Raw genomic sequence first — 13263 nt, 5'->3', positions numbered from 1 at the left:
CAGACATGCAAAAGAATAGGACATCAGGAAGGGGGCAAACACTTTTTTCACACAACTGTATGTCCATATGTATAATTATATACAGTCGAAGTAAAAAATGTGGACACCTGTGTGTTTGCTTTTTTCCTCGTTGGTATGTGCACCTTGTGGATTCAAACTGACAGCAGCGAAACCACTATAAAACACATAATGCGAAAAAGGAGTACAGAAGCATTTGGAATAAGCCAGAATGTGTTACATCTCTCTCCCCAAAGTACCCCACATCCTGCCCCCTCTCCTGTTTTTTTTTCATACATGTGTGTGTGTGTGTGTGTGTATGTATGTATGTATGTGTATATATATATATGTGTATGAACAGCACCAGAAAATATCTTAAAGCGTGGACGCTTTCCTGACCAGCATTCCAACGGCCTCTCAGACAGTAAACAAAAAGGTAAACGGCACAAAAAGATGTAAAAAAATAAAATAAAAAAGGGACTTTAATGCCCTGTGGCGTGGCACTGTTTCGGATTGTCAGGACCTTGCAAAAGAACAGGGGTAGCAGCATTTTCCCCCGCCACAGCAGCACTGACATCTATCTGCAGTGTAGTGAAGTGCAGCACAGCCCTTTGTATGTGAACGGAGCAGCTCCCTGTACAGCAGTGCCACTTTGACAGTAAAAATGAAGGATAATTGACCCCATAACTGAGCATATTTTCACCATTGTATAATGGAAATATTTCTTTAAAAAATGTATCTGCAGATTATTTCTTTTCTTTTTTTTTTTTTCTTCAAATTTTTGCAAGGTTGTTTCCAACCAATCACTCCCACCGGAAAATATTGCAGCCTGAGTTATGTCAATGCTGCATTTTTTTTTTTTTTTTACTTGGAACCAGAGGTGACTCCAGGTCACCAATAAGCTGCAACCTTAGAAGGAAGCTAGACTTTTCAATGAATGTCCAATAATACAGAAAATCTGATGGTTCAGAACTTGTCCGGTCCCTTTTAGGCTGCATTCATTTATATCTTCAGTTTTAAAGCTGAAGTCTTAAACAGTTAAAGTTTTACTTTTATTCTACTTCCACATATGTATCAAATATTTTATATATGTGCCTGCCTGAAATCGGCTGGGCAAGGAGTTTGACAAGCTGGAAAGCCCCCAAGGCAAATGTTAGGATTTGTTTCAGCTCTGTAGTCGTATGCTTTGGGGTAGTGTGGTGCCACCTGCAGGTCATTTTTCCTTACTGCAATTTTATGAAAATTAGTGTTTAAAATGTATTTTGTGATCACATTGTGGATGTTTGGTTTGTTTGGCTATTTTGTTGGTGAAGGGGGGCAAGTTTACCTTTCAAACGGAGATGCAAAGTAATCACTGGAAAAGTGTTTTGAAGTAATATAGAAGGATTACTACTGCTGCTCTAAGGATTCAGTTGTTTGCAATTTTAAATCTGCCATACGGTTCCAGAGATAGGGGCCCTTTTTTCTTTTTTCTTTTTTTTAAATTTTTTTTCCAGAGCAGCCGAAAGACGGGTCCCCAAAGCATTCTGTGAGCGATGACCCCTTTGGGAACATAAAAATTGTCACTAAATATCTTTTTTTTTTTTTTCAAAACCACAATTTTTTTTTTTTTCACTAGTGTACAAATACCGTATTTTTCAGACTATAAGACGCATTGGGCAATAGGAAGCACCCCAAATTTTCAGAAGAGAAATAGGGGAAAAAAAATGCGTCTTATGGGGGAGTCTGTCTTGCAGTCCGAAATCACCTTACCGGCGAAGGAGCGGGGTTACAGGAGGTGCGACCCTGTGGGTTGATTGTGCAAGCCCCATCCCATGCTGGTAGAAGGATCTTCTTGGTAAAGACAATAAAAATTTGCACCAAATTAGAAAAATATATATATCTCTGAAACCGTATGGGGAAAAATTAGAAAAAAAATGTAATACTCGTGGGCAGCGGGAATAAAATAAGGGCAAAACTGTCCACTTTTCGTCTTACGACAGGTCTTTAAGTCATTAGATTTCAAGATGAAAGATGTTCTCATATAAAGAATTTTGGTGTTATTTTTTTTGTTTTTTTTTGCCCTCCCCACCCTGTTTCTGCAATTGAGTAAAATCCTGCATGTTTCTCTTTTCTTACTGTTCTATATATACTCATCTGGAAATAAATGTGCTTATTTTGCATTGTGTCCTTCAGCACAAATGGCTAAAGCTAGAACTTTTTTATCTCTTAATGCATTGTTTTCAATTTTTGTTGCAGTCTAAAAATGACAACAGAGAAAAGTGTAGTTGCTGAGGCAGAAAGTCCTCCCCAGGACCAAAAGCAGGAAGGGAAGGATCAAGAGGAAGAAGGGGCATGCAAAAGTGCCCCAGAGGAAATTGTCCTTGAGGATAAACAGCAAACTGTAGAAGCTCAGGGTTCTCCTGCCACAGCTTCACCCAGCACCCGCAAAAATAAAGATCGGAATTCTGAAGGCAAGGGTTTGTCAAGACTTTTCTCCTCCTTTCTTAAAAGGCCAAAATCTCAAGTGACTGAGGAAGACAAAGACATTCAGTCATCTTCAGAAAAAAGAGATGCAGACCAAAAGGAATTAGATGAAGGTTTGGGAGAACATTTGGATGATGAGGCATTTCTGAAGGCTCCAATTGCAGATCCAGAACCTGAGCTGCGAACTGACCCATCTCTTGACCTTCATTCTCTTAGCAGTGCAGAAACCCAGGTGATGTATATTATCTGACTACTACAGCCTGCAACTGTTTGTAGGGCTAAATCTGATAGATATATATATATATATATATATATATATATATATATATATATACATACATACATACATACATACCGTACATACATACATACATACATACATACATATACACACACATGAAGTATGGAGTAGATTGGAAAAGTTAGTTTGGAAAGGGTAAAAATATATTTTCTGTTCACAAAGTACAAACGTATAGGAAAGTAGAGAAATATAGAAGACTAGCCGAAACTTCTGAATTAAAGGGAAGCTCCAACACGAAGTTAATGTTCATGATTACACAGGACTCCTGACAGTTATAAAGATGACTATTCAGCCTTCCTAATTATGTTCTAATGGTCTCTCAGTTTGTTTAGGAAAATGAGAATTTTAGCTGTTGTGATGCCATGTCATGGCATTATGGTATTGATAGATCACAGGAAAAATATACAAATGATGAAATGTTTTGTGTTGATGGTTTAATAAAATTTTGTCCAGTATGTTATTGAACTTTATAATTTAATTTTTGTGTACTCCTAGCCTGCGCAGGAGGATAGGAAAGACTATCAAGACACTGAAGTCAATCCTGAGGACGAACAGGACACTGCTGAAGGCACCTCAGAACAAAAGCTCCTGAAAACTGAAGAAGCGAAGAACCCTCAAAGAGTGGTCAGGAGATCAGCCAACATGCGTTGTAAAGTTTCCCTTCTTGATGATACCCTGTATGAGTGTGAATTGGAGGTAAGGGTGTTTGCAGGTTGTACTTCAAAGGTGATGGAATGTCAGAGGTCCAAGGTTATGTGCATATTTAAATCCACAAAAATGTAGTCTGTAATTATGAACATATGCTGGAGTATATTTCCAACCTTTTTTTTTTTTGCATAATTTTGATGAATCACTGATTCATTTTCTTAATGTAAATAACAGAGACTGCAGATTTTATTTTATTTTTTCAATCTTTTGTAGCAATACAAAAGAATTGGTTAGAAAAGTACCTTTCTGTACGTATTTAGGTCAATTATGTTTTCAAATACATTGGTTTAAGTTTGTGTGAATGCCAAGTGACTGGAACTACAAAATATTTACAATATTTACAATCTGTAGGCTTTTAAAATTTCCTTGCTACATATTGAATCGTATCAGGCTTGGACAATGTGACTCAATATTTAAAAAAAATATATATATTTATTATTTTGGGTGAGATATTTGGATTATTTATGCATTTTTAAATTTAAAGCATAGCCTTTAAGGGGAACCTGTCACTTCCACCACCCCCACTCCTCCCCCCCCCCCCAAGGCTTTTTTTTTTAACTAGAAGAGCCACCTTGTGCAGCACTAATGCTGCATTCTGTCAAGGTGGCTCTTTTAGTTCGGGTCCCTGCCAACGCTGCAATAATCAATTTTATAATTTGTCCCTGATTCCTCTAATTAGACCTGGGGGCATTTTCCCCCCAGACAGAAACGCGTCCCCGGCGCCTGCGCTGTAAGTTTTGTTTTTTTTTTTTTGTTTTTTTTGGGGGTAGGGGGGGGTGGGGGGAGCGGGGGGTTGGGCACCCGCAGTTGCGCTGCCCTTCGAACTTACAGCGCAGGCGCCGGGGACGCTAATGAAGGAAGAGGAGGCGGTGCCTGGCATGCAGAGGCCCAGAGTGACGGCTGTGAGGGGTTTATGTCCAGGGGAAAAGACATGCCCCCCGGACAGACTACAGGTATGAGGGGCAAATTATAAAAATGAATATTTCAGCGTTGGAAGGGACCCCAACTAAAAGGGCCACCTTTTAGTTTAAAACGCCTGGGGGATGACAGGTTCCCATTAACGTAACCTATGAGACAGAAATATTATTACTATACATACAGTTAGGTCCAGAAATATTTGGACAGTGCCAAAACTTCATGATTTGGGCTCTGAATGCCACTATTTTTTATTTAAAATGAGAAAACTGAGATGCAATTGATGTGTAGACTTTCAGGGTTAATTAAAGGGGTTGAACAAAAATGGCCTGTGAAACATTTAGGAATTGCAACAATTTTTCTACAAAGCCCCCTCATTTCAGGGGCTCAAAAGTAATTGGACAAATTTACTTGACCATAAATATAATGTTCATTTTAATACTTTGTAGATAATCCTTTGCAGGCAATGACTGTCTGAAGTCTACAGGCCATGGACGTCATCAAAGGCTGGGTTTCCTCCTCTTTTTATATTGATAGATCAGGTGATTCTGAACACGGCGTTACCAAACATGTGTTTTTATTTTGTATTTATTTTTTTTATTTAATGGGGCCAAAGGGGGTGATTTGAACTTTTTTTTTTTTTTTGGCATGCTTCAATAGTCTCCATGCAGACTAGAAGCTGCCATAACCTGATCGGCTCTGCTACATACAGGCGATGATCAGATTTCCTGTATGTAGCAGAATTGCTGACTTGATATGAGCGCCGACCACCGGACGGCGCTCATAACAATCTGGCAGTGACAACCTTAAAGGTCTGCTGGAGACGTGATGGGGTCACTGATATAAGGGATTTCCGTTGCGCTTTCTGGAATCACACATTAAATGTCGCTGTCAGTTTGTACGGTGCATGTCGTGAAGGGGTTAAAGAGTTGTAATTTGTAAAACCTTACTTCAGTTGGGACGTGAATGCCCTCAAATTAAAGCTGAGTCTGCACTTTAAGCCCATATTTATGATATAACTGTATCTGAAATATGTTTGGGTAAATTAACTAAAATGCCAAAATTTGTCACGGTCCAAATATTTCTGGACTGAACTGTATTAAGTCTACAATGGCAACTATGGTGAAGGTGTGTGCTGGACAGAGGAGGTATAGGGAGGTGTGGAGGATGTGGGGTGGTGTGAGCAGTCGGGACTGTGTGACTGTGGCTATGGAGAGGTATGCGTTGAACAGGCATGCGAGGTGTGTGTGAGCCCAGTGGGGACAGGTTTGTGAGAATATGGTGATGTTTATGCAATTGGAACTGTAACTGGATATAGTGAGGTCTGTGCTTGATGGGGTAGTTGTGGTTTGATGAGGTGACAGCACATCTCACACCTCATCAAATGCATCATCTATCAGGACTGTGTGACTGCTTCACTCTGTTCACACTGGCCATTAAAATGCATTTCTTGCCTGAAAACACAAGAAATTAGTTAGGCTGGGTTCACATTGCGTTAAAGCAGCCCGTTCAACACATGTGTTAACACAAGTGCAGAAATGTGATCGCGCTAGCGCAGATAGAACTAGCAGATGCTCTATCTGCGCTAGCGGTGACGAACCCGGAAATGCTGCAGCCCGCGTCCCAGGGTCCGTCACTCAATGATGGCACATCGCTAGCACACGGCCATTGTGGGCGTGCACTAGGGAGGCGTCCGACATGGGGGTTAATGGCGGCATTAACGGACTGCGTTACACCGCGGCGGCATTAACAGACTGCGTTACACCGCGTTATGCCGCGGTGTAACTTAGTCCGTCTAACGGACGCCAGTAACATAATGTGAACCTAGCCTTAAGGTACCATCACACATAATGATATCGTTAACGATATTGTTGCTTTTTGTGACGTAGCAACGATATCGTTAACGAAATCGTTGTGTGACAGCGACCAACGTTCAGGCCCCTGCTGGGAGATCGTTGGTCGCTGGGGAAAGTCCAGGACTTTATTCCGTCGCTGGATCTCCCGCTGACATCGCTGAATCGGCGTGTGTGACGCCGATTCAGCGATGTCTTCACTGGTAACCAGGGTAAACATTGGGTTACTGTCTGTGTGCAGCTCTCCAGCGACCAAACAGCGACGCTGCAGCGATCGGCATCGTTGTCTAGATCGCTGCAGCGTCGCTAAATGTGACGGTACCTTTATATTGTGTACATCTTCTGACTGCTTTTCTTTTCTTGTATGTGCCGTCTGATAGTCTATGAGCATTGTGAGATAAACTGCATGCTAGTTAATAAATTATTCCATACTATAACGTCAGATATTTAGCTCCCAATGCACGTTTGTTTGTTGCAAATGAGATTCCTAAAGTGCTCCAACATATAGGAAAGATATCCAACAACCATTGTATTTGGTTTGAGCTCCATAAGAAGCTAGGTTTTCATAAAATGGAGCTGAAGGCTGCCTCCTGTGACTTTCTCTGACACACATCACATCTAGGAAAGGCTGCCAATTGCAAATACGGTATCTTTGCAGAATAAACGAAGGTGCAGAGCCTACACCAGCATTTCTTAGTCATGGACTGCCTCTTCTAGGAAGTTTCTAGCTAACATGTCTTTGCACTATATTTTCCTCCTGATTCATATGGGAATGGTAAAAGGGTATTCCCATCTCCAGGATCCCACTCCCATGACCACTCATAGTGACAGCTAGTTGCCAGTGGCCGTAACCATGGATCCTGCACATGAGGAAAGACATGGTAAATCAGAAAAACTGATTGGAGGTATTTGTGAATATCAATATTGCACTTAGTGCATTTTGGGATAGGATATTGGAGATGGGAATACCTTTTAAACTTGGTTTTGCAAATATTTCTGCAAAGGAAAGTGGAACAGAACCATGGTCAAACACATCATGAACCTTTTGGCTGCATTCGGTGTGCGCTCGATTCCAGGATGTTAGGCTAAGTTCACATTAGCATTTGGGGGCTCTGCGGAGGGCTGCGTACGTCCTCTGCTAAGCCCCACATACTTCTGCATGCGTCCTGTGTACCTATCTTTAACGTTGGGTACGCAGGACATGCGGATGCATTGTTTTGATGCACCCGCCGACCACACAGGAACGCAACAAGTTGCATGTTGTGCGGACGGTGGGCACGTCGAAACAACGCATCCACATGTCCTGCGTACCCAATGTTAAAGATGGGTACACAGGACGCATGCAGAAGTATGTGGGGCTTAGCGGAGAACGTACGCAACCCTCCGCTGAGCCCCCGATCGCTAATCTGAACCCGGTCTTAGATAGTTTTTAGGTTTAAAGGGTGACTAAACAAATTTATAAGGTTTTTAAAATTTCAGTGCCCTTTATAGTTAGGCCCTGGATCTCCATTGATTGCTTAGTACTTCACCCCAACCCTTTCAGAGGTGCATAGCTCGGCAGACACAGGCGCGCACACAGCAGGGAATAGGTTTGATAGATCTGCTTGTGATTGTAAGGACAGTGAAATACCCAAAAAATATTTTATAAAGGTTAAGATCCTTATTTAAAGCAGACCTATAATCTTTTCTGGCATGTCCGTTTTAGGAAATAATTGTATTTCCCATGAAATATCACAAGTTCTGAATTTATTCATCCTCTTTTATTAGGAATAACCAAGGAACTATAATGCAGTGTTCTAAAATGCTCCAGAATTATTTAATGTGGAATACCAACATATAATAAAATAGACATGTTTTGGGAAAGTCACAGATTCTTTTTAAAAGGAAGCTATAATCAGACAATTACCTATTGTTTAAGGTTTTTGAGTTCCATGTGTATATGTGTGTGTATATATATATATTTTTTTATTTTATAATATTTCCCCTAAGTATAAGCACCAACCATAGGATAGAGAACAGATTAGCATATAGATCGGAAATGGTTAAGGTTACGATTAGCCCAGTGGCAGGGCACTAGTGCAGATAAGAATGGGGGCACTTCCCTTCCTGGTTAGAGGAAGTTCAGTGTCAGCCAATGAGGTGTGGAGGAAGGTTCAGGTGAGGTGGATTGCTAGGGGCAGTATGGGCCAAATGTTCAGGGCAGCGGGCTGCCAAATGGAAAACCCTGATCTGATGGACATTCCAACAATGTCTGAAGCCTAGGGCTTGGGCCAGGTAGCATGGGGCAGGCCTGGTCTTCCGACATCACTAGGTCAATGGACATGGAGTTACATGAGGGGCATGTGGTCGGTCACTGGTGCCCTGCTGGAGTGGACAACGAATCCCTGAGGCTGATGGAGTAAACGTGCTTAGGGGTAGTCCAGAATGAATATGTGGCAGAACAGAAAAGGAGGAACAAAGTGTGAATTGTTGTGCCCTATCTCACCTGTATAAACCTGATGAACTTGGACTGTCTGGTAAAAGTTTGACTCTTGCAAAGAACCTGGTGTCCCATGCATTGTGTAAAGGTACTGTCACACTAGACGATATCGCTAGCGATCCGTGACGTTGCAGCGTCCTCGCTAGCGATATTGTCCAGTGTGACAGGCAGCAGCGATCAGGCCCCTGCTGGGAGATCGCTGGTCGGGGAAGAAAGTCCAGAACTTTATTTCGTCGCTGGACTCCCCGTAGACATCGCTGAATCGGCGTGTGTGACACCGATTCAGCGATGTCTTTGCTGGTAACCAGGGTAAACATCGGGTAACTAAGCGCAGGGCCGCGCTTAGTAACCCGATGTTTACCCTGGTTACCATCCTAAAAGTAAAAAAACAAACACTACATACTTACCTACAGCCGTCTGTCCTCCAGCGCTGTGCTCTGCTCTCCTCCTGCTCTGACTGTGAGCGTCGGTCAGCCGGAAAGCAGAGCGGTGACGTCACCGCTCTGCTTTCTGGCTGCCCGGCGCTCACAGCCAGACCAGAGAAGCAGAGCGCCGAGGACAGACAGCGGTAGGTAAGTATGTAGCGTTTGTTTTTTTACTTTTTAGGATGGTAACCAGGGTAAACATCGGGTTACTAAGCGCGGCCCTGTGCTTAGTTACCCGATGTTTACCCTGGTTACCGGGGACCTCGGGATCGTTGGTCGCTGGAGAGCTGTCTGTGTGACAGCTCTCCAGCGACCAAACAGCGACGCTGCAGCGATCCGGACGGTACCTTTAGGCAGCTCCTGAGGACAGAAGACTGGAGGCAGTGGAGGTCGGTGACCTACAAGTGAGTGTGAGGCACCCCACACCCTACAGCACATTGGGACTGGGACACCCCCTTGTCTGTAAAGTGCCAGAGTCCAACTGGACAGCAGCTCGGTCGTAACTAGCGCTCTGCAGCACTTTACACCCTGATGTTTGTGTGGCTGATCCAGGAGTCAAGGACGATGAGGCAGCGAAGGCCTCTGTCCTGTAAGATTGTAAACTGTAATGCACGCAATAGAACCCATGGCTGCCGCCTTACACAATGACACTTCTACACGCAACTGATCCGAAAAGATCCACCAATGACTATAGGTGATATCACCCTGCTCCCCACTCTTCACAATGACCTTTGCATAGGCTCATTCAACGTAAAATTATGCAAATTTTGTATTGATTTTAAGAAAAACGAAAACAAGTCACCGTGTTTTTTTTTTGTGTGTGTTACTCCATCTGAGAGCAGCGTGATGTTGGAGCAGAGACCCTGAATCCAGTGATGTCACTTAAGGTACCTTCACACTGAACGATATCGCTAGCGATCCGTGACGTTGCAGCGTCCTGGCTAGCGATATCGTTGAGTTTGACAGGCAGCAGCGATCATGATCCTGCTGTGCCATCGTTGGTCGGTGCAGAAAGTCCAGAACTTTATTTTGTTGCTGCATTCCCTGCAGACATCGCTGAATTGGCGTGTGTGACGCCGATTCAGCGATGTCTTCACTGGTAACCAGGGTAAACATCGGGTTACTAAGCGCAGGGCCGCGCTTAGTAACCCGATGTGTACCCTGGTTACCAGCGTAAATGTAAAAAAACCAAACACTACATACTTACCTTCCGCTGTCTGTCCTCCGGCGCTCTGCTTCTCTGCACTGTGAGCGCCGGCCAGCCGGAAGCAGAGCACAGCGGTGACGTCACCGCTGTGCTTTCCGGCTGGCGCTCAGTCAGTGCAGAGAAGCAGAGCGCCGGGGGACAGACACCGGAATGTAAGTATGTAGTGTTTTTTTTTTTTTTATGTTTACGCTGGTAACCAGGGTAAACATCGGGTTACTAAGCGCGGCCCTGCGGTTAGTAACCCGATGTTTACCCTGGTTACCAGGGGACCGGCATCGTTGGTTGCTGGAGAGCTGTTTGTGTGACAGCTCTCCAGCGACTAAACAGCGACGCTGCAGCGATCGGGATCGTTGTCTGGATCGCTGCAGCGTCGCTAAATGTAACGGTACCTTTACTGAGCTGCTTGTTGCAGTTTTAATAAAATCCCTGTTTTATCTGCTGCAGACCTAGCAGTTCTGTGAAGGCTGAGCTCTGTATAACCCCACCTCCACCACTGACTGACACCTTTTTGTGTACACTGTACATGGGCAGATAGCTGGCAATTAGTGAGCTCAGTATTCACAGAATAGAGGCAGACAAACAGTGGTTTTTGTCTGTCTGCAGCAAGCAGCCCAGTAAGTGGTACATGGCTGGAATATGGGTCCTGCTATGCTGCTCTCAGATTGGGTAGCAAAATCCTGGTGAGATTACCTTTTAGATGATGAAAAAATATATACATTTTTGATACCCATAACATATTTTTATTATATTGAGCAATACGAGGGATAATAATAATAAATAATAATCTTTTTTTATATAGCGCTAACATATTCCGCAGCGCTTTACAGTTTGCACACATTATCATCACGGTCCCCGATGGGGCTCACAATCTACATTCCCTATCAGTATGTCTTTGGAGTGTGGGAGGAAACCAGAGTACCCGGATGAAACCCAAGCAAACACGGTGAGAACATACAAACTCCTTGCAGACGTTGTCCTTGGTGGGAATTGAACCCAGGACTCCAGCGCTGCAAGGCTGCTGTGCTAACCACTGAGCCACCGTGCTGCCCCTATTGTTTTTTTGTGTGAGGAGCTGACTTCTTTGACAGCAATTTGGTGTACATACTACAATTTGATAGCCTTTTATTTCATTCTCTAGAGAGCAGTAGTGACCGAAAAACTGCAATTCTGCTATATTTAAAGCTCCCCCCCCCCCTTAACGTCTTATTGTATGGGTTAATTAATTTTACATTTTTACTTAATTTTTTTATTTTTAATCTCCATGAACTTTTACTTGAGCTTGCAGTTGTATGTAATATAAGTAATTGTATCGAGTATTACACTATATAGTGAAAGATAGTGAAAGTCTCGAAAAGTACCGAGATTGCATCGATGAGGGTCTGTAAAGGGGTGTTCCGGTAACTTATCGGTGCCTGGTGATCGTGTTGAGGGCCTTTGGGAGCCAGTGCATGTGAGCATTCCAGTTAAACACTGCTGTCCGTAATTGACAGGTTAATAGCAGCAATATGTTTCAAAAACCTGACCTGCACATCCAAACATAGACTAAGTGTGAACAGGTGCTGAACCTAGAGTCGCCAACTCGTATATAGTTAAATAAATAAGGCAGCACACTGCAGCGCTAGAACATACAAACTTGAAATACGAAATTTGAACTGCATTACTGCACTAGAAATATGAAAAATGAGAGCGTTTAGCGCATAAAAATGGCCAATTTTATGTGTACCTGGTAGCCACTTTACGGCATCTCTCTTATACCAGGTCCTACGCTTGCCTTATAGCAGCAGTATGAACTCCGCTATGGCCACTGCTGTTGCACACAGATGCCGGCATCAGATTCGATGTGGAGAGAGCTCGGCTCCAGAGTCCTCTCCGCGCATAGGCACCCCAATAATGATGTACCTAGGTCATTATGCATTAAGGCATTAATGGCTGGCCAATATTTTTTTTTCTAAACCGTGTGTAGAGGACTTGTCCTACTCCATCTAGATTTCGGAATAAAGGAGCATTATTGCAGCTGCATCAAAAGGTCCCTGCAACATAGAACATACATGGACTCCAGCAAGACAGTGGGTGGTTGAGCGCAGGATAAAATCCAAAGTGCAGTATTTTTATATTTTTTATTTTTTTTCTGTCTCTGTTATCGGTTTCCTGCAGGATAGACACCAGTAAATAAATATTCCCTGCAGAGTTTATACTTGTGATTTCTATGACCTTCTGTACTTTTGTCCACCAAAGACTCCTGTATATTCCTTATGACAATGATGTGCTTATCACCCCCTCACATTTACATCTCCTTCCGACAGTGCAATTACCGCTTGAAAATGAAATTGCTCTCCATCCATCCTTCTGGACGAGCTAGGTACTGTATCCTGGCCTGATAAATCTAATGTCTAAACATTTCTGATGTCCAAATGATTTGTTTTCTCCTGGCTTGCCCAGGCTGCAAATCCCTTTAAGTCAGGCAACAGCTGTCCATCTATTTACTAATCTATTTATTTTGCCTTTATATATGTATAATTTTTTTCACATCAAACTGTCCTGTTCTTAATTTTTTTTTTGTTCCTTTGTCTTGCTGGGGTTTTGTGACTTTTAACTACTCAATATTCCGACTGCCTCAAATAATCTGTCTGCGAGAGGAAGAAAATGAGAGAGGTTAAATAAAAATGCAAGCTATTTAGTCCCTAATATCCCCTGGCAATCCAGCTGCTACCCGTCAGGCAGATGGAGAAGGCAGGTGCTTCCTTTCAGTATCGGGGAGCAAAGTGTACGTTTTCTTTTTTGTTCTCACTACAGAAAATGCTGATTTGTCTACTGAAAAGAACACTATGCATTGATATGTGCAAAAAAGGGAATCCAATGGGCGAGTGACATTTGTCTATTTTTCTTGGTATCATAATAGCCTTTGGATATTT

The 13263-nt window shown here is 42.9% G+C and overlaps 1 protein-coding gene across 16 annotated transcripts in view; it reads left to right on the top strand.

Annotated features, from left to right (window-relative positions):
* LOC138669913 (protein 4.1-like) overlaps positions 1–13263 on the top strand; it is a 405915-nt gene that overhangs the window by 122699 nt on the left and 269953 nt on the right. For 13 of the 16 annotated variants that reach the window (XM_069756779.1, XM_069756782.1, XM_069756772.1 and 10 more), the window contains exons 2-3: positions 2236–2695; positions 3260–3460. In XM_069756779.1, coding sequence (XP_069612880.1) covers positions 2243–2695; positions 3260–3460 — 654 coding nt within the window. In that variant the 5' untranslated portion in view covers positions 2236–2242. The remainder of the gene's footprint in view (positions 1–2235; positions 2696–3259; positions 3461–13263) is intronic. The other 3 variants (XM_069756785.1, XM_069756784.1, XM_069756783.1) reach the window with 1 other exon arrangement.

Source organism: Ranitomeya imitator, chromosome 3 (genome assembly GCF_032444005.1).
Source record: "Ranitomeya imitator isolate aRanImi1 chromosome 3, aRanImi1.pri, whole genome shotgun sequence".
Lineage (NCBI taxonomy): Eukaryota > Metazoa > Chordata > Amphibia > Anura > Dendrobatidae > Ranitomeya > Ranitomeya imitator.
This window is presented reverse-complemented; position numbering and strand designations above follow the sequence as displayed.